The sequence below is a fragment of the Aquarana catesbeiana genome, linkage group LG02, assembly GCF_042186555.1.
Source record: "Aquarana catesbeiana isolate 2022-GZ linkage group LG02, ASM4218655v1, whole genome shotgun sequence".
Taxonomy (NCBI): Eukaryota; Metazoa; Chordata; class Amphibia; order Anura; family Ranidae; genus Aquarana; species Aquarana catesbeiana.
In genome coordinates, this window is record NC_133325.1 from 4406706 (window position 1) to 4434206 (window position 27501).

The 27501-nt window shown below is 46.4% G+C and overlaps 1 protein-coding gene across 1 annotated transcript in view; it reads left to right on the forward strand.

Annotated features, from left to right (window-relative positions):
* The window catches only part of LOC141129567 (vomeronasal type-2 receptor 26-like), a 124238-nt gene that overhangs the window by 82346 nt on the left and 14391 nt on the right, over nt 1–27501 (forward strand). The window contains exons 2-3 of the mRNA XM_073617663.1: nt 3821–4042; nt 27142–27265. Of these exons, the coding sequence (XP_073473764.1) occupies nt 3821–4042; nt 27142–27265 (346 nt within the window). The remainder of the gene's footprint in view (nt 1–3820; nt 4043–27141; nt 27266–27501) is intronic.

Here is a 27501-nt window from a genome sequence, read left to right on the forward strand (position 1 = left end):
AGGGAGGGTTCCAAATTAGTTTGGGCCCTCAAAAAATAGCCTCTTGCACTCTGCCTGAATTTAAGGACAACATGGGGTGTGTATGGGGTGTTTAGGGTAAGCACTAAAATGTAGCTGACAAAATACATTGTTAAGTTACTAGGCTAGGTGTGTATGGGCCCAGGATAGCATGCTGGGGAGGTTAGTGAAGGACAAAAAAGGAGCATTAAAAGCTTACAGCATGCAAGAGGACAAAGAGGACATTCACAGCATATTACAATCATGGTAATTATGGAATGATGAAAGAAATACAATACATTAGCAAACATTAAATACATAGAATGTGATGTTAAAGGAAAAAACTTACCCAAATATAGTCCTTCTGCAGGACTTGAATGATGGCAGAACAGGTCTCTGGAATAATGATCTCCAGAGCGTGGGGGGAGATCCCAGTCGTGAACGAGGCATTAGAGTGAGCCCAACTTCACACCAAGTCCAACTTTGAAATTGTGCAGCTTCACTTGAAGTTGCACAGTTTCAAAGCCGCAGGTCAGTTCGACTTCAGGTGCGACTTGGCTGACATCTGTGCGACTTCATGCACAGATGTGTATGCAATTAACACCTGAAATTGCAAAAAATAGTACAGGAACCTTTTCTTTCAAATTAGCGCAGCAGCGAACAGTTCCATTGGTGACAATGGGGTGCCACTTGTCATGAGATTTGGACCTATCAAATCGCATGACAAGTCACACCGGTGTGTGAATGGGGGCTAACAGGCGGCTCCAGCTGCATGAACAATCCACTCATTTACACGGCCAGAGTACCTGTGTAAATAAGTTATTAGGGCTCACTCACATGTGAGGTTGGGAAAGTGCAGTAAAAACCCCATGGATGAGCTGCGCTTTTACCGCCCACCAACCACTATCCCCTTTAGCAATGGCTAGGGGTGCACTCATGAAATGGCCTCGATGCTTCACAGCCATGGCAGAAATTATAGAGTGCAAAACACATGGGAACAAGTCTTTCATTTTTTTTTTATTATTTTTCAGAATTTTCTTTTTTTTTTACTGTTATGTTTTTTATTTATTTATTTAAACTGCCCTGTGTGTGTGTGTGTTTGTGTGTGTTTGTGCATGTGTGTGTGTGTGTGGGGGGGGGAGGGGGTGATATATCAGGGGTCTAAACAGACCTCTGATGTCTCACATTTGGACATACATTCTTCAGTCCCTTCCCCTGTAGCCTCAGCTGCACAGATGAATGAATAGGAAGCACTCTGAGGGTTCCAGGTCATTCACAAACTGAAGCATAGTAAACACAGTTTTCCAGGCTTCAATGATGAATAGACACAGGAGCGATGAGTTCTGATCACTCACTGTGTTCATTCAGGAAAGGAAAGGGCTGGTAAATATCCCCTAGTGTGCTACAGGCACACAGGGGAAGGTTTCGGGATGAAGAGCAGGGGAAGGGGCCAGTAAATATGCCATCAATTCAAAAGGGGGACCCGGGCACCCGCTAAGCAGGAGGGCTGGCTGTACTGCCTTATTGCAGACATCGATCCTCTTCTCCACTCATCCTCTTTCCCTCCTCCACCACCCTCCAGCTGCACTGCAGGGGGAGGAACCAGAGGATCAGTATCTGCAATAAGGCAGTACAGCTGGTCCTCTTGCTTGTCAGGTGCCCAGGACTTCCTTTTGAACTGATGATGACTGGGCCGTGTACAGGAGGGCCGACAGTACTGCCTTATTGCAGACACTGATCCTCTTCTCCAACCATCCTTTTCCCCTCCCCCCCCCCCCGGCTGCACTGCAGGGGGAAGAACTAGAGAATCAGTATCTGCAATAAGGCAGTACAGCTGGTCCTCTTGCTCAGCAGGTACCCGGGTCCCCTGAACACATTGTCCATATATCCCACCACATTGTTCTGTATGATAGCAATTTAAATATATGCAATAGTTTATAGACAAGCAGGCCTTTATATGTGGCATTTTAAGGAAGAATACAACATGATGTTAGGGATAAAATGTGTCAATTTATTATTTTACTAATACAAAGTAATATTACCTATCCAGATTGTTAAAAGGGTGAATATACACTCACCAGCCTTGTCACCGGCCTTGTCACCGGCCTTGTCACCGGCCTTGTCACAAGCCTTGTCACCGGCCTTGTCACCGGCCTTGTCACAAGCCTTGTCACCAGCCTTGTCACCAGCCTTGTCAGTGCGAATTGAGGAAAAGCCAATAACCGGCACTTCCTGGTTACGATGTGACCAGCTGTGATTGGACACAGCTGATCACATGGTAAAGAGCCTACATCATAGGCTCTTTACCAAGATCGGAAATCCAGTATGTCGGAGTGACACACCGCACCACCGATCATCCTGCTGGATGGCATATGACGCCCAGTCAGGATAATAAAACCACCGCCCGGTCATCATTGTGCTATAGGCTGGGCAGGATGTGGTTAAGAACGACGAGTTGTGAGAATATGAAAGGGTAAAATGGAGAGCCACGGGCTCGTTATGTGGAAGTATGACAATGTAATCTCCTATAGGTCATGATGCCATGGCAGAAATGGGTCATGTATTCCATGTGCAGCTGCCAGATACTTCTGTTTCTCTTGGATGGATGGGATTCTTCTGATTCAGTCATTCTAATTTATATTTATAGAATGACCTCCTAGTAACTTGAATCCAACTCTATCACTTTTTTTAATTTTTTTACGCAACCTTTAATTTCAGAACTCTTATATCTGTATATATATAAAAAAAATTAAATGGAAGGTGCGCACACCTAGTGCATCACCAATGACATTTAATAATAGAATTCATAAAAAGTGGGTACTCACAAACAGCAACTGGATTGTGTCATAAAAACACACAGTAACAGACCATGTGCCATATACCATCACAGGGTATAAGCTAACACGTGCAGCTCTGAGGAAGAGGGTGCGCCCCTGAAAAAGCCCCAGTTGCTGTTTGTGAGTACCCACTTTTTATAAATTTTATTATTAAACGTCATTGGTAATGCACTAGGTGTGCGCGTCTTCCATTTTTTTCTTTTTTCAGTGTGACGGAGTCAGTTTGGGCGGGGGGCCCGTGGAACCCAGAATCCCTTGGGGTGGTTAGGAAAACCTTGTTTCAGCTCCCCATGCACCTCCTTTGTCTAAGTCACCCTGTGTCTCTAATAGGGGTACAGGGTGACCGAGAAATCCAGTCTGATCTGTACTAATTGTACTCACTGTTTAGCCACACTGGAATGTTGTATATATATATATATTGTATATTGTCTCATTTTGTTGTGTACTCTTTGCGGGGTCGTTTGGGGTGTGGCTGTATTCCAAAGTTCTATTGCATCTGTCTGCCTTGGATATTATGGGATGTCTATGTAGATTAGCTGTGAGATTGGTGGGGGCGAATTCCTCCAACAGCTCTTACTTCTGATTGGACAGTCTACCCCACCCGGAATGCAAAGGGGGGGGGATTGTCCAGAGTATTACCTGTGTACCTGTGTTTTTCAATAAAACAGTTCATGTTCAGCAACCAAACGAGTATTGCCTTGTTTTGTGGTTGTTAGCGGTTGGAATATCTGATATCCATATTCAGGCTGGGAGGAAGTGATATAGGCTAAAAGTACTCAAGCGGAGTGTGGGACGTTTCGTTACATTTAGTATCTATTGGATCTCCCCATCTGAGGAAGGCAGCATCCACCCAGTCCTGAGCTACCGATGTCCCTGTTGCCCTTCACTTTAGAAAACCCCTTAGTGCTGGAAGTGACTGTCTTTTTTTGTTATCTTATATCTGTATATACTGTGTATAACTGTGTCTTTATGTCTTCCATGGAAAGCTGCACAAATATGTGAGACATGTTTATTACGAGAACCCATACGGTGGTGATATCTACTTTAACGATAGAAGAGAAGTTCCATCCAATCTTAATTTATACAACTTTCATTTTTTTAATGCTTCATTTTCTTTGTCTAGAACAATTTCCATTATAAAAGGCCCAGATTACATCCCTGAAACATTTATCAATATGAGTGACCCCGTCTACTGGAAAAAAGGCAAAGTAAGGAATCACTGGATTGTTTTCTCTTCCTATCATTTGCTGAGGATGTTCATATTTTGGATTCATAAGGAATTTCTAGTCTTATTTTAAGATATACCAGTCAATGGAACAGGTACATCCGAGTTACTACCTCCTGTGTAATGCCTGGTGAGCCTCAAGAACACGGCACACAGCCTGGGAAATCTCTGCAAACCTCCATGTACAATCCCTGCAAAAAAGGGAGGAAGGCTGGTGCCATGGAAGTCGGCTAAGACATTGTTTTATTAATGCAGGTGAACAACAGTCTAAAATGCCAACGCGTTTCTGCCATCAGGCCTTAATCATGATTAGGGCCTGATGGCTGAAATGCATTGATTTTTTAAACCTGCATGTTTTAGCCAACTTCCATGGCACCAGCCTTTCTCCCTTTTTTATACCGATACTAGCCAATGTACCTGTTCATGAATGGGGTCATTTTGGGAGACAAATACGTTTATGAACTTAGAAATAGTGGGGAACTGGCAAAGTATACTTCCTTCTAAAATGGTAACCCCGGGTATCATCCTATGTAAGAAAGCAGAAACTTTTTTTTTTATATAAGCGACTCTATTGATAACTATCGGGAACCCATAAATACATCCAACTGAACAAAATCACAAACTAAAAAAGAAAAAGGATGTGGGACTTTGAGTGAGGCACACGGGAGCAGAAGTCAAACTAGAATAAAGTTTCAATTTTTTAATATGAAGTAATACATAAATTCAGTTTACATTTGTAGGCACATAGCTCAATAAATATAATTTGTATTCAGTCATAAAATACATTCCAACAAGGACTTCTATGTAAACATATGAGGATATGAATAAAAAATGCATAACAGTAAATATGTGGCACGCAGTGTCACTAGACACTTTCTTTTATTCGTTTTTTACTCCAACCCATTTTCACTGCTTCATATTTTCCCTTCATTTTTTTCACACTATTCTTACCTATTCACTTCGTGTTTTTGCTTTTCAGGTCCTTTTTTTTCCCCCTTCCACTGAGGTCACCCCGTCACACTCTGACCCAATCTGGGGGTTTCTCGTTGCCGGGTCTGCTGCCTGGACACGCTCCCTCAGCTTCGGACCTTGGCATTGTGGGTGGGCTCTGCATTCAGGGCTGCGCCGCCTTTGCATGGACGCATTTGTAAGTTCATGGTCTTTGTGGAAGAATGTGGAATTTTATGTTTTACATTTGCCCACTCGTCCTTTAAACCACTCTAAATATTGCTAATTTCCCCTCATTTATAGGTGATTAATACGGTTATGCTCCTGATGAGTGGCTATAAGGTCCCGAAACGGCATAGAGCTTACAACTACCGTTATTCATACACCATTATTAGCTATGTATGGACCTTCCATTGTTATTGCATTTTGTCTCTGCCACTTTTTTCTAGTGACACTGCGTGCCACATATTTATTGTTATGCATTTTTTATTCATATCCTCATATGTTTACATAGAAGTCCTTGTTGGAATGTATTTTATGACTGAATACAAATTATATTTATTGAGCTATGTGCCTACAAATGTAAACTTATGAATTTATGTATTACTTCATATTAAAAAATTGAAACTTTATTCTAGTTTGACTTCTGCTCCCGTGTGCCTCACTCAAAGTCCCACATCCTTTTTCTTTTTTAGTTTTTAATATTGAACCGGGATGGAGGAGGGGTATGAATGGCCCCACTATCCTCATTTAAAGTCCCAATACTGCTGATTTCTCTCCTTTTTATTGAACAAAATCACTATTTGTATTGCAGTACACGGTATAGAAAAGTGTGACAAATGAATGAACACAATATACTGGATATCAAATAAAAGAATTGTATATTGTTGGACATTATACATAATATACACCCACTGGCCATTTTATTAAGTACACCTGTTCAATTACTTGGTAACACAAACAGCCAATCACATGGCAGCAACTCAATGCATTTAGGCATCTAAACTTGGTGAAGACAACTTTCTGAAGTTCAAACCGAGCATAATGCCGCGTACACACGGTCGGACTTTCCGGCATACTTGGTCCGGCGGACTTTTCCGGCGGACTTCTTCCCAAAAGCCCGCCGGACCTAGATTTGAAACATGTTTTAAATCTTTCCGTCGGACTCAGTTTCGGGCGGAAAGTCCGCTCGTGTGTGTGCTGGTCCGACGGAAAGCCCGCTCGTGTGTATGCTGGTCCGACGGACCAGATACAACACGAGGGCAGGGTATTGCATCTCACGCTCGCTGCAATAGGAAAAACAAATTTTCCTATTGCGGAGAGCGCGGGGCATACCAGGCCCTTAGGTCTGATATGGATTTTAAAGGGAAGCCCCTACGCCGAAAAAACGGCGTGGGGTCCCCCCTAAAATCCATACCAAACCCCGATCCGAGGTCGCAGCCTGGCCGGTCAGGAAAGGGGGTGGGGACGAGCGAGCGCCCCCCCCCCTCCTGAACCGTACCAGGCCGCATGCCCTCAACATGGGGGGTGGGTGCTTTGGGGGAGGGGGGCGCCCTGCGGGGCCCCCCCACCCCAAAGCACCTTGTCCCCATGTTGATGAGGACAAGGGCCTCTTCCCGACAACCCTGGCCGTTGGTTGTTGGGGTCTGCGGGTGGGGGGCTTATCGGAATCTGGGAGCCCCCTTTAATAAGGGGGCCCCCAGATCCCGGCCCCCCACCCTATGTGAATGAGTATGGGGTACATGGTACCCCTACCCATTCACCTAGGGAAAAAGTGTAAGTAATAAAACACACTACACAGATTTTTAAAATATTTTATTAAACAGCTCCGGGGGGGGTCTTCCTCCGGCTTCAGGGGTCTTCTTCCGGCTTCGGGGGTCCCTCCGCTTCATCTTCTCCCGGCGTCCGGTTGGTTCTTCTCCGCTCTCTTCTCCCGGTGTTCCAGTTCTTCGGCCGGCTCCTCCACTCTCTTCAGGTAGATCTCTTGCCAGCAGAGGTCCGGACTTCTGGGCTTCTGGGCTTCTGGGCTTCTTCTCTTCTCTTCTCTTCTCTTCTCTTCTCTTCTCTTCTCTTCTCTTCTCTTCTCTTCTCTTCTCTTCTCTTCCCCAGATGTTGACACAACGCTCTCTCCGGCTGGACTGCTCTCCGAGGGCTGCGTTGTGACTTATATAGGCGGAGACCCTGCCCCCTAATGATGTCACAGTCCCTGGGCATGCTGGGACTGTGACGTTTTAGGGGGCGTGGTCACTGGGTGATGTTGACCACGCCCCCTAAAACGTCACAGTCCCAGCAATATCTGATCTGATCAGATCTATACTAGCGTCCCCAGCAGTTTAGGGTTCCCAAAAATGCAGTGTTAGCGGGATCAGCCCAGATACCTGCTAGCACCTGCGTTTTCCCCTCCGCCCGGCCCAGCCCAGCCCACCCAAGTGCAGTATCGATCGATCACTGTCACTTACAAAACACTGAACACATAACTGCAGCGTTCACAGAGTCAGGCCTGATCCCTGCGATCGCTAACAGTTTTTTTGGTAGCATTTTGGTGAACTGGCAAGCACCAGCCCCAGGCAGCGTCAGGTTAGCGCCAGTACCGCTAACACCCACGCACGCACCGTACACCTCCCTTAGTGGTATAGTATCTGATCGGATCAATATCTGATCCGATCAGATCTATACTAGCGTCCCCAGCAGTTTAGGGTTCCCAAAAACGCAGTGTTAGCGGGATCAGCCCAGATACCTGCTAGCACCTGCGTTTTGCCCCTCTGCCCGGCCCAGCCCAGCCCACCCAAGTGCAGTATTGATCGATCACTGACACTTACAAAACACTAAACGCATAACTGCAGCGTTCGCAGAGTCAGGCCTGATCCCTGTGATCGCTAACAGATTTTGTGGTAGCGTTTTGGTGAACTGGCAAGCACCAGCGGCCTAGTACACCCCGGTCGTAGTCAAACCAGCACTGCAGTAACACTTGGTGACGTGGCGAGTCCCATAAGTGCAGTTCAAGCTGGTGAGGTGGCAAGCACAAGTAGTGTCCCGCTGCCACCAAGAAGACAAAGACAGGCCCGTCGTGCCCATAGTGCCCTTCCTGCTGCATTCGCCAATCCTAATTGGGAACCCACCACTTCTGCAGTCAGCTGCATGAGAGGCATTTTCTTTATGTTCTCCTGAGTACCCCTACCCAACGAACCCCCCCAAAAAAGATGTTGTGTCTGCAGCAAGCACGGATATAGGCGTGACACCCACTATTATTGTCCCTCCTGTCCTGACAATCCTGGTCTTTACATTGGTGAATGTTTTGAACGCTACCATTCACTAGTTGAGTATTAGCGTAGGGTACAGCATTGCACATACTAGGCACACTTTCACAGGGTCTCCCAAGATGCCATCACATTTTGAGAGACCCGAACCTGCAACCGGTTACAGTTATAAAAGTTACAGTTACAAAAAAAGTGTAAAAAAAATAAAATTTAAAAAATAGTTGTCGTTTTATTGTTCTCTCTCTCTATTCTCTCTCTATTGTTCTGCTCTTTTTTACTGTATTCTATTCTGCAATGTTTTATTGTTATTATGTTTTATCATGTTTGCTTTTCAGGTATGCAATTTTTTTATACTTTACTGTTTCCTGTGTTTTATTGTTAACCATTTTTTTGTCTTCAGGTACGCCATTCACGACTTTGAGTGGTTATACCAGAATGATGCCTGCAGGTTTAGGTATCATCTTGGTATCATTCTTTTCAGCCAGCGGTCGGCTTTCATGTAAAAGCAATCCTAGTGGCTAATTAACCTCTAGACTGCTTTTACAAGCCGTGGGAGGGAATACACCCCCACAATCTTCCGTGTTTTTCTCTGGCTCTCCTGTCTCAACAGGGAACCTGAAAATGCAGCCGGTGATTCAGCCAGCTGACCATAGAGCTGATCAGAGACCAGAGTGGCTCCAAACATCTCTATGGCCTAAGAAACCGGAAGCTACGAGCATTTCATGACTTAGATTTCGCCAGATGTAAACAGCGCCATTGGGAAATTGGGAAAGCATTTTATCACACCGATCTTGGTGTGGTCAGATGCGTTGAGGGCAGAGGAGAGATCTAGGGTCTAATAGACCCCAATTTTTTCAAAAAAGATTACCTGTCACTACCTATTGCTATGATAGGGGATATTTACATTCCCTGAGATAACAATAAAAATGACTAAAAAAAAAAAAATGAAAGGAACAGTTTAAAAATAAGATAAAAAAGCAAAAAAATAATAAATAAAAAAAAAAAAAAAAAAGCACCCCTGTCGCCCCCTGCTCTCGCGCTAAGGCGAACGCAAGCGGCGGTCTGTCGTCAAATGTAAACAGCATTTGCACCATGCATGTGAGGTATCACCGCGAGGGTCAGATCGAGGGCAGTAATATTTGCAGTAGACCTCCTCTGTAAATCTAAAGTGGTAACCTGTAAAGGCTTTTAAAGGCTTTTAAAAATGTATGTATTTTGTTGCCACTGCACGTTTGTGCGCAATTGTAAAGCATGTCATGTTTGGTATCCATGTACTCGGCCTAAGATCATCTTTTTTACTTCATCAAATATTTGGGCAATATAGTGTGTTTTAGTGCATTAAAATTTAAAAAAGTGTGTTTTTTCCCCCAAAAATGCGTTTGAAAAATCGCTGCGCAAATACTGTGTGAAAAAAAAAAAAATGAAACACCCACCATTTTAATCTGTAGGGCATTTGCTTTAAAAAAAATATATAATGTTTGGGGGTTCAAAGTAATTTTCTTGCAAAAAAAAAAACTTTTTCATGTAAACAATAAGTGTCAGAAAGGGCTTTGTCTTCAAGTGGTTAGAAGAGTGGGTGATGTGTGACATAAGCTTCTAAATGTTGTGCATAAAATGCCAGGACAGTTCAAAACCCCCCCAAATGACCCCATTCTGGAAAGTAGACACCCCAAGCTATTTGCTGAGAGGCATGTCGAATCCATGGAATATTTTATATTGTGACACAAGTTGCGGGAAAAATTTTTTTTTTTTTTTTTTGCACAAAGTTGTCACTAAATGATATATTGCTCAAACATGCCATGGGAATATGTGAAATTACACCCCAAAATACATTCTGCTGCTTCTCCTGAGTACGGGGATACCACATGTGTGAGACTTTTTGGGAGCCTAGCCGCGTACGGGACCCCGAAAACCAAGCACCACCTTCAGGCTTTCTAAGGGCGTGAATTTTTGATTTCACTCTTCACTGCCTATCACAGTTTCGGAGGCCATGGAATGCCCAGGTGGCACAAACCCCCCCCAAATGACCCCATTTTGGAAAGTAGACACCCCAACCTATTTGCTGAGAGGTATAGTGAGTATTTTGCAGACCTCACTTTTTGTCACAAAGTTTTGAAAATTGAAAAAAGAAAAAAAAATGTTTTTCCTTGTCTTTCTTCATTTTTAAAAACAAATGAGAGCTGCAAAATACTCACCATGCCTCTCAGCAAATAGCTTGGGGTGTCTACTTTGCAAAATGGGGTCATTTGGGGGGGTTTTGTGCCACCTGGGCATTCCATGGCCTCCAAAACTGTGATAGGCAGTGAAGAGTGAAATCAAAAATTTACACCTTTAGAAATCCTGAAGGCGGTGCTTGGTTTTCGGGGCCCTGTACGCGGCTAGGCTCCCAAAAAGTCCCACACATGTGGTATCCCCATACTCAGGAGAAGCAGCTAAATGTATTTTAGGGTGCAATTCCACATATGCCCATGGCCTGTGTGAGCAATATATCATTTAGTGACAACTTTGTGCAAAAAAAAAAAAAAAGTGTCACTTTCCCTCAACTTGTGTCAAAATATAAAATATTCCATGGACTCAACATGCCTCTCAGCAAATAGCTTGGGGTGTCTACTTTCCAAAATGGGGTCATTTGGGGGGGGTTGTGCCACCTGGGCATTCCATGGCCTCCGAAACTGTGATAGGCAGTGAAGAGTGAAATAAAAAATTTACACCCTTAGAAATCCTGAAGGCGGTGATTGGATTTCGGGGCCCCGTACGTAGCTAGGATCCCAAAAAGTCCCACACATGTGGTATCCCTATACTCAGGAGAAGCAGCTGAATGTATTTTGGGGTGCAATTCCACATAGGCCCATGGCCTGTGTGAGCAATATATCATTTAGTGGCAACTTTTTGTAAATATTTTTTTTTTTGTCATTATTCAATCACTTGGGACAAAAAAAAAATATTCAATGGGTTCAACATGACTCTCAGCAATTTCCTTGGAGTGTCTACTTTCCAAAATGGGGTCATTTGGGGGGGTTTGTACTGCCCTGCCATTTTAGCACCTCAAGAAATGACATAGGCAGTCATAAACTAAAAGCTGTGTAAATTCCAGAAATTGTACCCTATTTTGAGACGCTATAACTTTTGAGCAAACCAATAAATATACGCTTATTGACATTTTTTTTACCAAAGGCCTAAATGTATGACTAAAATTGAGTTTATTGGATTTTTTTTATAACAAAAAGTAGAAAATATAATTTTTTTTCAAAATTTTCGGTCTTTTTCCGTTTATAGCGCAAAAAATAAAAACGGCAGAGGTGATCAAATACCATCAAAAGAAAGCTCTATTTGTGGGAAGAAAAGGACGCAAATTTAGTTTGGGTACAGCATTGCATGACCGCGCAATTAGCAGTTAAAGTGACGCAGTGCCAAATTGGAAAAAGACCTCTGGTCCTTAGGCAGCATAATGGTCCGGGGCTGAAGTGGTTAAGGGGAACCCCGCAACAAAATTTTTAAAAAAATGGCATGGGGGTGCCCCTCAAAATCCATACCAGACCTGAAGGGTCTGGTATGGATTTTAAGGGGAACCCTGTGCCATTTTTTTTTTTTAAATGGCATGGGGTCCCTCAAAAATTCATACCAGACACTTATCCGAGCATGCAACCCGGCAGGCTGCAGGAAAAGAGGGGGAATGAGAGAGCCCCCTCCCTCCTGAACCGTACCAGGCCACATGCCATCAACATTGGGAGGGTGCTTTGGGGTCTCCCCCAAAGCACCTTGTCCCCATGTTGATGAGGATAAGGGCCTCATCCCCACATCCCTTGCCCGGTGGTTGTGGGGGTCTGCGGGCGGGGGACTTATAGGAATCTGGAAGCCCCCTTTAACAAGGAGACCCCCAGATCCCACCCTCCCCTGTGTGAAATGGTAAGGGGGTCCGACCATTTCACAAAAAAAGTGTCAAAAATGTTAAAAATGACAAGAGACAGTTTTTGACAATTCCTTTATTTAAAGTCTTCTTCTTTCCATCTTCTTTCTTCTATCTTCTCTCTTCTGTCTTCCTTCAGTTTCTTCCTCCATCTTCTTCTTCCTCTGGTTCTTCCTCTGATCCTCTGCTTCTTGCTCCAGTGTTCTCGTCCGGCATCTTCCTCCACGGCGTCTTCTTCCCTTCTTAGTTCTCGGGCCGCTCCGCATCCATGATGGGAGGCTCTCGCTGTGTGACACTTCTCGTCTTCTGACACTTCCTAAATAACTTCCCTATGGGGTTCCCCCTGATGTCAGAGGGGGTGGGGTCACCCGGTTACGTAACGGGTGACCACGCCCCCCCTCTGATGTCACAGGGAACCCCATAGGGGAGGTCCCCGTCAAGTCCCCGTGCGTCAGATGGGGTGGGGTCATCGGGTGGCCCTGCCCTCCATTATTTAAGAAGTGTCAGAAGACGAGAAGCATCACACAGTGGGAGCCTCCCATCATGGATGCGGAGTGGCCCGAGAACGAAGAAGGGAAGAAGACACCACGAAGGAAGATGCCGGACGAGAACACCGGAGCAAGAAGCAGAGGATCGGAGGAAGAACCAGAGAAAGAAGAAGGTGGAGGAAGAAACCGAAGGAAGATAGAAGAAAGAAGATAGGAGAAAGAAGATGGAAAGAAGAAAACTTTAAATAAAGGAATTGTCAAAAACTGTCTCTTGTCATTTTTAACATTTTTGACACTTTTTTTGTGAAATGGTAGGGGTACTTTTGTACCCCCTTACCATTTCACACAGGGGGGCCGGGATCTGGGGGTCCCCTTGTTAAAGGGGGTTTCCAGATTCCGATAAGCCCCCCACCCGCAGACCCCCACAACCGCCGGGCAAGGGTTGTGGGGATGAGGCCCTTGTCCCCATCAACATGGGGACAAGGTGCTTTGAGGGGGATCCCAAAGCACCCTCCCAATGTTGAGGGCATGTGGCCTGGTACGGTTCAGGAGGGGGGGTGCTCTCTCATCCCCCCCTCTTTTCCTGTGGCCTGCCAGGTTGCATGCTCTGATAAGGGTCTGGTATGTATTTTTGGGGGGGACCAACGCCATTTTGGCGCGGGGTTCCCCTTAATATCCATACCAGACCTGAAGAGCCTGGTATGGAATTTAGGGGGCCATTTTTATCAATGAACTTTTATGTGTATTTATTGTTTCACTTTAAGCATTATTAAAATCACTGCTCCCGAAAAAATGTCCCTTTTTAAAACTTTTTTTGCATTGATTCATGTCCCCTGGGACAGGACCCAGGTCCCCAAACACTTTTTATGACAATAACTTGCATATAAGCTTTAAAATTAGCACTTTTGATTATTCATGTTCGTGTCCCATAGACTTTAACGGTGTTGGTGTGTTCGAACAAACTTTTTTCCTGTTCGCATGTTTTGGTGCGAACCGAACAGGGGGGTGTTCGACTCATCCCTAATTCCAGTCTAGCCAAGCCTATATCTGCCTGCAGGCCATTGCTGGTGCACGTTCTCAAATACACTTTCAGACAGGCAGGCAGGCAAGTGATTCAGTGATCTGCAGTGCATTAAATATATATGCAGTCTCCAACATATATATATCCACTGCATTCTAGTCTAGCCAAGCCTATATCTGACAGCAGGCCATTACTAGTGTACATTTTCAAATACACTTTCAGGCTGGCAGGCAGGCAAGTTATTCAGTGATCCGCAGTGCATAAAATATATATACAGTCTCCTAGATATATATCCACTGCATTCTAGTCTAGCCAAGCCTATACCTGACTACAAGCCATTCCTGGTGTAAGCCTTTAAAATTAGCACTTTTGATTATTCATATTCGAGTCCCATAGACTTTAACGGTGTTCTCGTGTTCAAACAAATTTTTTGCCTGTTCGCATGTTCTGGTGCGAACCGAACAGGGGGGTGTTCGGCTCATCCCTACTGTGCAAGCTCTGGCAAGTGAACCATCCTCAAGACCCAGTAACCCAGTGGATTTTCAGTTGAAAAGGTCTCCAAGTCTGATTTTGCCCAAAGGTATTCCAGCACAATGTAAATCAGACGCTGGCGATGGTTGCTGGAACCGATCAGACCTTGGGGCTGCGGACTAAAAATTTGTCTGAACGCATGGGTCAGGCGGCCACCTTCTCCACCGCTTCATCTGTGACTGACCGAAGCCCCAGCAACATGTTGTGCAGGAGAACCAGAAAATTGCAACCTCCCAGGCTCTGAAAATGCACTGCACAAATCTTTCTGCAAAGCCTCCCAAAGATGTTTCATCCTCTGCTCCCTCTGTGAAGGCTGGATAAGTTCTGCAACCTTACCCTTGTAACGTGGATCAAGAAGGGTTGCCAGCCACTATTAATCCCTCTCCTTGATACCAGGATCAGGGAGGCCATGTAGCGTAGGTTTGCTAAAGCATTTGGTCCGGAGTCCTCTGGGTCACTAAGGACGACATGATCTGCAGCCACCTCCTCCCAGCCACATACAAGTCCATGGGTTTCTGGAGAATGAAAACGATCCCTTGAAGACTGCTGCTGATGCTGAGTGCCATGTTCCACCTCCATGCTGACACAATCTTTCTCCTCCTCATCTTCCTCCTCTTCCTGTGTGATAGGCAGGCCTGCAGGAATACTGTCAGGATAAAGGGGGCCTTGAGTAAAGGAAGTCCTCCTGTTCCTCTGTCTGTTCTGCCTCAAGTGCCCTGTCCATTATTCCACACAGCATGTGCTCCAACAGGAAGACAAGAGGGACAGTATCACTGATGCATGCACTGTCACTGCTCACCATCCTCATGGCCTCCTCAAATGATAACAGGACTGTAAATGCATCCTTGATCATTAGCCACTGGCGTGGCGAAAAAAGCCAAGCTCCCCTGACCCTGTCCTGGTGCCATACTTGCACAGGTAGTCATTGATGGCCCTCTGCTGCGTGTGCAGCCGCTGCAGCATTGCTAACGTTGAGTTTCACCTAGTGGGCATGTCACAGATGAGGCGGTTCTTGGGCAGGTTGCATTCCTTTAGAAGGTCAGCCAGCCAAGCACTGGCATTATATGACTGGCGGAAATGCCCACAGACTTTCCTGGCCTGCCTCAGGAGATCCTGTAAGCCCAGGTACCTGCACAAGAACCGCCGCACCACCAAATTAAGTATGCAAGCCAAACAGGGAACATGGGTCACGTGTCCCTGTCGGAGGGCGGAGAGGAGGTTGGTGCCATCGTCGCAAACCACCATTCCTGCCTGAAGCTGGCATGGCGTCAACCACCTCTGAACCTGTCCCTGCAGAGCTGCCATAATCTTTGCCCCAGTGTGGCTCCTGTCCCCTAAGCAGACCAACTCAAACACCGTGTGGAATCTTTTTGCCTGAGTGCTTGCATAGCCCCTAGAACGCCTACTGAGCACAGCTGGTTGTGAGGTCAAATCTGCACAGGAAGAAACCATAGATGAGGAAGAAGAGGAGGGAGTGGAGTAGAGAGGTGTGACAGAGTCACCACTACCAGCATTTTGGAGGCGTGGTGGCAGAACAAGCTCCAACATTACTGCACTCTGTCCTGCATCCTTCCCTGCTGCCAGCAGGGTTACCCAGTGCGACACAAAAGAAAGGTAACGTCCCTGTCCATGCCTGCTGGACCACGAGTCATCGGTAATATGCACCTTACCGCTGACCGCCCAGTCCAACGAGGCCAAGACATTGCCTTCCACATGCCGGTAGAAAGCCGGAATGGCCTTCCGAGAAAAAAAATGGCGTTTGGGGACCTGCCACTGAGGTACCACACATTCCACAAATTCTCAAAAGGGGGCAGAGTCTACCAGCTGAAAAGGCAAAAGTTGGAGTGCTAGCAATTTAGCCAAACTAGCTTTCAGCCGCTGAGCATGTGGATGGCTGGGACTGAATTTCTTTTGACGGTTTAGCAACTGGGGTAGGGAAATTTGCCTGCTACAATTGGATTTAGGTGTACCGCTAGCAGATTGTCCGCAAGTGCTTGGGACAACTAATTCTACACCTTCATTCCTTTCAGTGCAGGTCTCTGAGAGGACTGAAGATGTAGTGGGGTTGGAGATCCGAGTTGATGAGGAGCAAGGAAAGGTCCACCTTGTTCTTTGTTGTGGGTCTTTTAAGTACTGTTGCTAATGGAGTGCATGGGAGCTCGACATATGACTGGTCAAGCATGTGGTGCCCAAGCGGCTGCTATTTTGGCCACACTTGATACGCTTCAGACATATGTTGCAAACAGCAACTGTGTGATCTGCTGCACACATCTCAAAAAAGGCCCACACCAAAGAGCTTTTGAAAAAACGTGCAGAGTCAGCAGCGCCCTGCACATGCGGAACTCTGCGGTGTGATGCAGTCGGTTGGCTGTCCTTAAGCTGGCCCCTGGAGGGCATCCTGCCTCATTCGAGATGTGCCTCCTCCTCCTCCTCTCTTCTATCAGGCACCCAATTAGAGTCAGTGACCTCATCATCCCCTCCCTCCTCGCCAACGGGAAAAAACCTGGCAGTATGCTGCAGCTGGGGGGGCCATTTTCTTGTCCTTCTTGGGCACCCCCTCTCTCTGGACTCACGTTACTCCCTTCATCATCAACCTGGGCACCATCATCGGAGCCTTCAAAATGCTGCGCATCCTCCTACAGCATGTACCCGACACTGTGGTCGAACAGTTCGGGGGACTCCTCAGGACATGATGGCGGGGCTAGGGAAGGAGTGACTGATGAAATTGAGCCGATGGAATAGGCCGCTTTGGCAGCTGCATTGGCAGCCAAACTTGTCTTAGCCTGGGTGACAGAGGATGAGGACGGCTTTGTGATCCACTTTACCAACTCTTCTGTATGTTGTGGCTCAACATGGCCAGCTGTCGAAAAAAAGGACAAGCATGCCCCACGGCCACGTGCTGAGGAAGCACCGTGTCCACGTCCAGCAATGTTGGCTGTAGACACAGAGCCTGTTTGCCATCTTTTAGTGGCCTGTAAGCATCTGTATTTCCTTGGTGGCCTTCCAGACATGCTGTAAAATTGGATTAGCAAAACACCGCCTGAAGTTTACTAAAAAATTTCACCAGGAATGGCCTGCAGTCAGGTATAGGCTTGGCTAGACTAGAATGCAGTGGATATATATATGTAGGAGACTGTATATATATTTTTATGCACTGCAGATCACTGAATCACCTGCCTGCCTGCCTGAAAGTATCGTTGAAAACGTACACCAGGAATGGCTTGTAGTCAGGTATAGGCTTGGCTAGACTAGAATGCAGTGGATATATATCTAGGAGACTGTATATATATTTTATGCACTGCGGATCACTGAATAACTTGCCTGCTTGCCAGCCTGAAAGTGTATTTGAAAATGTACACTAGTAATGGCCTGCTGTCAGATATAGGCTTGGCTAGACTAGAATGCAGTGGATATATATATGTTGGAGACTGTATATATATTTAATGCACTGCAGATCACTGAATCACTTGCCTGCCTGCCTGCCTGTCTGAAAGTGTATTTGAGAACGTGCACCAGCAATGGCCTGCAGGCAGATATAGGCTTGGCTAGACTGGAATTAGGGATGAGTCGAACACCCCCCTGTTCGGTTCGCACCAAAACATGCGAACAGGAAAAAAGTTTGTTCGAACACACCAACACCGTTAAAGTCTATGGGACACGAACATGAATAATCAAAAGTGCTAATTTTAAAGCTTATATGCAAGTTATTGTCATAAAAAGTGTTTGGGGACCTGGGTCCTGCCCCAGGGGACATGGATCAATGCAAAAAAAGTTTTAAAAACGGACGTTTTTTCAGGAGCAGTGATTTTAATAATGCTTAAAGTCAAACAATAAAAGTATAATATCCCTTTAAATTTCGTAGCTGGGGGGTGTCTATAGTATGCCTGTAAAGGGGCGCATGTTTCCTGTGTTTAGAACAGTCTGACAGCAAAATGACATTTCGAAGGAAAAAACCCATTTAAAACTACCCGCAGCTATTGCATTGCCGACAATACACATAGAAGTTCATTGATAAAAACGGCATGGGAATTCCCCACAGGGGAACCCGAACCAAAATTTTAAAAAAAATGACGTGGGGGTCCCCCTAAATTCCATACCAGGCCCTTCAGGTCTGGTATGGATATTAAGGGGAACCCCGGTCAAAATTTTAAAAAAAAATGACGTGGGGGTCCCCCTAAATTCCATACCAGACCCTTCAGGTCTGGTATGGATATTAAAGGGAACCCCATGCCAAAATTTTTTAAAAAATGGCGTGGGGGTCCCCCTCAAAATCCATACCAGACCTGAATGGTCTGGTATGGATTTTAAGGGGAACCCCGCGCCAAAAAAAATGGCGTGGGGTCCCCCCAAAAATCCATACCAGACCCTTATCCGAGCACGCAACCTGGCAGGCCACTGGAAAAGAGGGGGGACGAGAGTGCGCCCCCCCTCCTGAACCGTACCAGGCCACATGCCCTCAACATTGGGAGGGTGCTTTGGTGTAGCCCCCCAAAACAGCTTGTCCCCATGTTGATGAGGACAAGGGCCTCATCCCCACAACCCTGGCCGGTGGTTGTGGGGGTCTGTGGGCGGGGGGCTTATCGGAATCTGGAAGCCCCCTTTAACTAGGGGACCCCCAGATCCCGCCCCCCCCTGTGTGAAATGGTAAGGGGGTACTTACCCCTACCATTTCACTAAAAAACTGTCAAAAATGTTAAAAATGACAAGAGACAGTTTTTGACAATTCCTTTATTTAAATGCTTCTTCTTTCTTCTATCTTCCTTCATCTTCTTCTTCTGGTTCTTCTGGTTCTTCCTCTGGCGTTCTCGTCCAGCATCTCCTCCGCGGCGTCTTCTATCTTCTTCTCCTCGGGCCGCTACACACCCATGGCATGGGGGGAGGCTCCCGCTCTTCTCTTCATCTTCTTCTCTTCTTCTTTTCTTCTCTTCTTCTCTTCTTCTCTTCTTCATTTTCTTCTCCGGGCCGCTCCGCACCCATGCTGGCATGGAGGGAGGCTCCCGCTGTGTGATGGCATCTCCTCGTCTGACAGTTCTTAAATAACGGAGGGTGGGGCCACCCGGTGACCCCGCCCCCCTCTGACGCACGGGACATGACGGGACTTTCCTGTGGCATTCCTCGTGACGTCACAGGGAAGTCCCATCAAGTCACCGTGCGTCAGAGGAGGCAGGGGTCACTGGGTTGCCCCGCCCCCCCGTTATTTAAGAACCATCAGACGAGGAGACGCCGTCACACAGCGGGAGCCTCCCTCCATGCCAGCATGGATGCGGAGCGGCCCGGACAAGAAGATGAAGAAGAGAAGAAGAGAAGAAAAGAAGAAGAGAAGAAGATGAAGAAGATGAAGAGAAGAGCGGGAGCCTCCCCCCATGCCATGGGTGCGGAGCGGCCCAAGGAGAAGAAGATAGAAGATGCCGCGGAGGAGATGCTGGACGAGAACACCGGAGGAAGAACCAGAAGAGCCAGAAGAACCAGAAGAAGAAGATGAAGGAAGATAGAAGAAAGAAGAAGCATTTAAATAAAGGAATTGTCAAAAACTGTCTGTTGTCATTTTTAACATTTTGACAGTTTTTTAGTGAAATGGTAGGGGTAAGTACCCCCTTACCATTTCACACAGGGGGGGGCGGGATCTGGGGGTCCCCTTGTTAAAGGGGGCTTCCAGATTCTGATAAGCCCCCCGCCCGCAGACCCCCACAACCACCGGCCAGGGTTGTGGGGATGAGGCCCTTGTCCTCATCAACATGGGGACAAGGTGTTTTGGTGGGCTACCCCAAAGCACCCTCCCAATGTTGAGGGCATGTGGCCTGGTACGGTTCAGGAGGGGGGGCACACTCTCGTCCCCCCCTCTTTTCCTGCGGCCTGCCAGGTTGCGTGCTCGGATAAGGGTCTGGTATGGATTTTTGGGGGGACCCCACGCCGTTTTTTTTTTTGGCGCGGGGTTCTTCTTAAAATTCATACCAGACCTGAAGGGTCTGGTATGGAATTTAGGGGGACCCCCACTTCATTTTTTTTTTCATTTTGGCCGGGGTTCCCCTTAATATCCATACCAGACCTGAAGGGCCTGGTATGGAATTTAGGGGGACCCCACATCATTTTTTTTTTTTAAATTTTGGTTCGGGGTTCCCCTGTGGGGAATTCCCATGCTGTTTTTATCAATGAACTTCTATGTGTATTGTCAGCAATGCAATAGCCGCGAGTAGTTTTAAATGGGTTTTTTCCTTCGAAATGTCATTTTGCTGTCAGACTGTTCTAAACACAGGAAACATGCGCACCTTTACAGGCATACTATAGACACCCCCCAGCTACGAAATTTAAAGGGATATTACACTTTTATTGTTTGGCTTTAAGCATTATTAAAATCACTGCTCCTGAAAAAACGGCCATTTTTAAAACTTTTTTTTTGCATTGATCCATGTCCCCTGGGGCAGGACCCAGGTCCCCAAACACTTTTTATGACAATAACTTGCATATAAGCCTTTAAAATTAGCACTTTTGATTTCTCCCATAGACTTTTAAAGGATCTTCCGCGGCATTCGAATTTGCCCCAAACACCCCAAATTGTTCGCTGTTCGGCGAACTTGGGAACAGCTAATGTTCGAGTCGAACATGAGTTCGACTCGAACTCGAAGCTCATCCCTAACTGGAATGCAGTGGATATATATATATGTAGGAGACAGTATATATATTTTTTGCACTGCGGATCACTGCCTGCCTGAAAGTGTATTTGAAAACGTACACCAGCAAGTAGTTGATGGTCTCTGGCACACCCGAAACTTAATGTTATTCCTCCTCAATCCGTCCTCCAAGTCTGCGAATTTAGCTTGCAGGAGGTGTATTTCCTCAGTGTTTTGATCATAGGCATCCGCCATTTCATTGTAGGCCGCAGTGTATTCAGGCATTAGCTTTTCTAAGTCATCGGTGCGGTCTTCTACATGATCAATTCTAGAGTGCAGCATGGGAGTAGAAGACTGGAGCTCGTTGCTAATATCTTTTGGTAGGGAGAGCAGCATGCGCTTGAGAGTATGATCAGACGCAGGTTGGTCAGAGGCAGGTAGAGAAGCTAGGGAGTCAGAGTAAGTCACTTCAGGGTTTTTTCTGCTGGGGAATCCCAGTGTTGTTTTTTTAGCAGAGGAGAGGGGAAAAGGCTGGAGATTGAGCAGCTCTCTTACCTCAGCGGGGGAAGTCTGAGAGCAGTCAGTGTCAGGAGTTGTCCATCTCTTCTGGCATGGCAGGTTGTTCCTGTATCCCTCTGGTGTCTGGAGGGGAGGCACAGGGCGCTGCTCCGGCACCATCTTTGCTGTGCTGCATGGCCAGCTTGGTGAAAAAATCCATGAGGCGGCGCAGCTTGTGCAGTGTATTGTGTCTCCTTCTAGACATATCGCTGGAGTGCCACTCGAGTCTTCTCCCCTCCGGTGTGTCACAGAGGGGAGAAACGCTGTCAGGAAGTGCTGTGGGTTGCGATCTGTCCCACGGCTAAGCGGAGCTGAGGTATCAAGCAGCCATTTCACTCTGTGACCAGCCACGCCCCCAGCCTAACTTGTATTTTATCTATGGGATAGGGGTGTGGAGAATGTAAGCAGTATAATGTGAGGTGCTTTAGGTGCACACTATTCTTGCACTTAGTTTTCTTTTGGTCATGGTCAGAGGCGATATATTTCATTCACAGCACACTGAGTAACTCTGCTTGCAACTCAAAGGATGCAAGGCAGGGCTCAGTTCTGCAGCTTGTTGTGCCACCATGTCTCCATACAGCTAGAGGTGATGATGCAAGATTTGTCAGCTCTACCCCCTCCTCCTTCTCCTCCATGCCCTCCTCTGCTGAATTGTCCTATGAACCACCAGTACCCCCTAAGCATTCAAAGGGCTATTCAATGAGTCAGGCTAAAAGGTGCCATGCAGTACTTCAGCTAGTGGGTCTAGGGCAGTGTTTCTCAACTCCAGTCCTCAAGGTGCCCCAACAGGTCATGTTTTCAGGATTTCCCTCAGATGAAGCGGCTGTGGTAATTACTAAGGCAGTGAAACTGATCAAATCACCTGTGCAAAATACCGGAGAGCCTGAAACCATGACCTGTTGGGGTGCCTTGAGGACATGCTGAGAAACACTGGTCTAGGGGACAGGAACCACACTGGAGCAGAGATTCTTGCAGCCCTGCAGGAGCAGGCAGGCTCAGAAGTGGTTCACACCATGTCAGCTGGAACCAGGAAAGGTGGTGTGCGATAATGGCACAAACCTCCTGTCCGCCCTTAGAAAGGGAAAGTTGACACATGTGCCATGCCTGGCACATGTCCTCAATTTGGTGGTTTCCTAAATAGGTCCCCAGGGTTGGAAGATCTGCTGAAGCAGGCCAGAAGAGTCTGTAGCCATTTCAGGTGAACATACACAGCCAGTGCTCGGTTGGCTGAGATTCAGCGGGAAATTCAGCAGGAATTCCACCTGCCCATAATGCGCCTGGTTTTTGACATGCCCACCAGATGGAACTTGACTTTGGCAATGCTTCAGTGGCTGCACATGCAGCAGAGGGCCATCAATGAGTACTTGTGTGAGTATAGCACAATGACAGGCTCAAGCCGACTCTGCTTTTTTTTCCCCCTGAAAACCAGCAACATAAAGGATGCATTCACCATTTGAAGAGGCCACAAGGATGGTGAGCCGTGACAATGCATGCATCAGTGACACAATCCCTGTTGTGACTCTGACTCTGTGACACACAATCCCTGTATGTGGCATTATGGACAGGGCATGCAATGCAGAGCAGCGGGAGGAAAAGGTGGACTTCCTTTGCTCTCAAGGCCCACTTTATGCAGACACCATTGTTCCTACGCCACAGAACACACAAGAGGAGAGGAAAGGAGTTTTCTGGCCATTTTGGAGGCATTGAAGCAGAGGAAGACCTATGTCAAACAGTAAGAGATGGTTTTCCAACCCCAGGACCCTTGGGAGTAGTATGTGGCTGGGAGAAGGCAGGTACAGATACTGTAATCCTCAGTGACCCCGAGAAGTCTACTTCTCATGCCATTTCAATTTTGCAGTGCATGGGCTCCCTCATGCTTCAAAGCCTGCAAAAGGACCCAAGAATACTTGGCATAAAGGCGTGGTTGGCAACCGTCCTTGACCGCCATTACAAGGGGAAAGTCTCAGAACTCATCCCATCCCCACAAAGAATACAGAAGATGAAACCTCTTGAGAAAATCTTAAAAATTATTTTATCTAATGCTTTTCCCAACTCTGGTAGGTTACAGTGTTATGGAAAACATATTTTTGAGGTTTCTTTTGGTCAAGAGAGGAGCGGTGGAGAGGGCGGCCGCCTAAAGGATGCATTTCACAATATTTTTAGTACCCACCGCCCAGAGCTGTCAGCTTCCACATCCCATTGGCAGCATCTTAATCACATGGTGGACGATTATCTAGAGGCGAAAACAGAGATCGAGAGCTTTCCAGTCTAAGATCCACTGACTTATTGGGTCATGAGAATAGACCACTGTCCAGAACTTGCCCAGTATGCAATTGGGCTGTTGGGCAGCCCTGCATCCAGCGTGCTTTTCGAATGGGCATTCAGTGCTGCTGGAGGTTTTGTTACTGATAATAGAACGCATCTGTCCACAGACTCCGTGAACCGTCTGACATTTATCAAAATGAATCAGTCCTGGATTACCAGCAGCTATCAAGCTCCTGATGCCGATATGGCTGATTAAGTGTTTTTTGGATGTAGAATTTCTGCAGATCCCTGACATCCCCCTTGAGACAGAGAAGGAGGCTGAGGACACAGATTCTCCAGTCCCTTTCTCTGCATTGAAGATGAATGGAAAGATTACTCTGCTCAGTTATTACAGGACATAGAGAGTGTTCACTATCAATTGTTCTCTATGTCCAATTCAGAAAAGGAAAAAGCCTGTAAATGACATATTTACTGGCTCCTTCCTCCGCTCTCCATCCTGACACATCTCCTGCAGCTGCCGAGAGAGGAGGGAGCTGGTTGTGGTGGAACGAGGGGGTGGAGGAGGAGGACAGGGGGCCAGAGAACACGGGGCTCGAGGAGGAGGACACAGCAGTTGGAGGAGGAGGACAGGGGTTTGGAGAACACAGGGCTGGAGGAGAAGGACACGGCTGACATTGGGTGGATGATCGGTGTGGCAGAGGGACAGTTTCAAGCACCAATCTTCCTGGCATTTCAACTGACAGCTGCAGGAGGGAGAGGAGGAGAAGCAGCTGTCTAAAAAGCCATGCAGGGAGATTGTAGCTTGCAACTGTCCCCCCGCTGCACTGATTATGTTTAATGATGTTCTAGATGATGGGGAGGAGGGTGTTGTAGGTAACTGGGAACCCGCAGTGGTGAGGAGAAGGGTGTCCAGCAGATTGTAAGTTGTGGGATGTGGGGATTCCATAGTTGACAAAGTTTTGTTGGAGGATGGGTGCCACAAGTTGTATAATTGGTCCAAGATAGAGGCATAGTAGTAGCATAGTAGTAGCGTTGAAGCCCTACCCTGCCCTGGTTATGGTGTCTTACTAATATGTGGTGAGCGCATCTAGGTGGCTTTTTAGCCCTTATGAATTTAGTGATCTGTCCTTGTATGGAGTAAAAAAAAGCTTGGGGAACTGGCAATACTACTGTGCTAAATAGGTATATGAGTTTGAGCAAAATGATCATTTTGAATGAGGCTATTCTCCCCAGTGTGGGTAGTCCAGAAACTCGCAGTTGGTGGAGTATTTGGAGAAGCTGTTTTCTGAAGGATCTATAGTTTAAGTCATATAGCTGGTTTGGGAGTGGAGAAAGTTTAATTCCCAGGTATGGGATAGCTTTGTTAGTCCAGGTAAAGGCTTGGTTAGTCCAGGTAAAGAGGATACTCTTTTTAGTAGAGATTCATGTTTGTTGGAGAGATTCAATGGTAGGATTAGGAGACCCCACTATATTAATTAACTACATTCTAGCACCTATCTAGGAGGGTGCTGCATATAATAAACACCCCAAATAAATAAATACCTCATAATACTGACCCCTGATTGCAGAGGAAGGCAACCTTAAAGAGGTGGAGATCTACCTGAACAACATGGGAGAAGTCAAAGAGTGCACAGTGTTGTCCAGTGTCACCTCCTCACACCTGATTCAAACCTCTAATTGCTGTACTACTGTGTCGCAATCTTGTGCATATCTCCTCCTCACCACCTGTCAAACACACTCAAATCACTTTTTCAGAGGAGCAGTCGTGCCTGCTGCACTTCTGAATGAGCCCTTAGTTGCATTCGTCAGCAGCAACAGCTAAATCCCTACCCACTTTAGCTGCTGAGGCAACAGCCAAAGGTGTACACATGCTGCAGCAACCAGTCCCTGGTTGCTTTTGGTGGGTGCTACCATCTGCCAGCCGCAACCTATTTAAGTAAACAGGGACACTCTGCAAGCACCTTGCAACTGCATGCTTCTGTGGGGTCCAAGGGGTTTAAGCAGGTGGTGAGAAAGCAATATAACGCTGCCTGCTTTAACCCTTTGTTTCCTGTTTTTCACAAGGTTGTAGGGCACTTACAGAGTGGCGTCATTCACTTAAATGGGTCATGCTTGGCAGGTGCTACATCCATAAACCATGGCAGAGCGTATAATGCTTGCTATGGCTGCGATATGTGTACACTCCTGTCAACTGCAGCTAAAGGGGGCGTGGTTAGGGCGGTAAAAACACATCTTACCACCATCTTTTACCACCCCTCAAACTACAAATTTAAATGAACCCTTATTGTTCTGCGCCCCCTATAAGGCTGCTTTCACACTGATGTGGTACAGTCTACCTGCACCACAGGTGCAACGCAGTGCATCTGCAACTTTCCTGGGTTAGCTGCACTTTGCCATAGACTTCTATTTGTGTGGGGCACTTTCTGAAAGCGCACCAAAACTCCTGCATTCAGAAAGTGTACCAAACCTGCAGGATATAATAGAAGTCTATAGCCAAGTGCAGCAAACCCGCAGGATATAATAGAAGTCTATGAATAAGTGTAGCAAACCCACAGGCAAGCTACAGGTACATTGCACTGCACCCGCAGTGTGGGAAAGCTGTAGCACATCACTGTGAAAGCAGACTTATACTATTATGCTCAGTGTATTGCTTCACATTGACCTGAAGATCTCTTCCCTCCTGCTGCTGGCACCACTCTGGAGACCACTAGCTGGGATTAGAGGTGGAGTGCAGTTGGTATCAATCAGCATGGGACAGGAGCCGGCACTACAGAGGAGACATTGGATTATGCGGCTCTTCCTCCCTACTACACCTCCAACTTTACAAGAAGTCCCTCTGTATTGCACTCTGTGATGTTCTGTAATGGTGGATAAACAAGCCCAGACCACCATCTACCAGTCACCTGTCTGTGATCAACAGGTTGCTGACTAGGGTTGCCACCTGTCCGGGATTCACCCGGTCAGTTTGGGTTTTAAATCATGTGTCTGGGTTTCAGTCCGCCTGAAACCCGGACACAATATTCAAATAGGAATGTGGCTCAGAACTGGGCCTGATAGGAGGGTGAGGAGGCACTTACTATTCTCTTTGGAGCTCCCAAAGGTGTCCCAGGTCTGTTACAATCCTATAGGGCAGGGGTCTCCAAACTACGGCCCTCCAGTTGTTCAGTAACTACAATTCCCATCATGCCTAGTCATGTCTATGAATGTCAGAGTTTTACAATCCCTCATGGGACGTGTAGTTCCGCAACATCTGGAGGGCCGTAGTTTGGAGATCACTGCTATAGGGTATTCTAAAAAAATTTTTTTGTTGTGCGCCGCTTGGCTTGAAGAAAAAGCGGCAACCCTTTTGCTGACCCCCCCGCCTGATTGGATATTAAACCTGAAGAATTCAACTTGAACCCATGGTGAAGGCAAAGCCAAACCTCATTTGTAACACTGAAAAGCCTCATGAAATATGATGGATCTTTAAAATATAATATTAATAATATCTGATTTTCAGGTCACAGTATCTCGATGTTCGGATCCCTGTATTCCCGGCACCAGAAAAAAGTTTGGATCTTCAATTCATAAATGTTGCTATGAGTGTGTCTCATGTCCAGAAGGAGAGATCTCCAACATTTCTGGTAAGGTTTGTATTTGTCTTTATGAAGTCCTGTACATCCCTGTCATCCCCATGTTTTATCCTTTTATAGACCGATTCCGGCACTCCTCTCCTACATGTAAAAATCATTGTAACAAAATTGTGTCCAAAATAAATATTTAAATACTAATAGCGCTTATATATTCTGAAAGTCTTTCAAACTTGATACACAGTCCACTCTTGACAAAATAGGCAGCCAAAATGTGAGAAAGCTCAAGG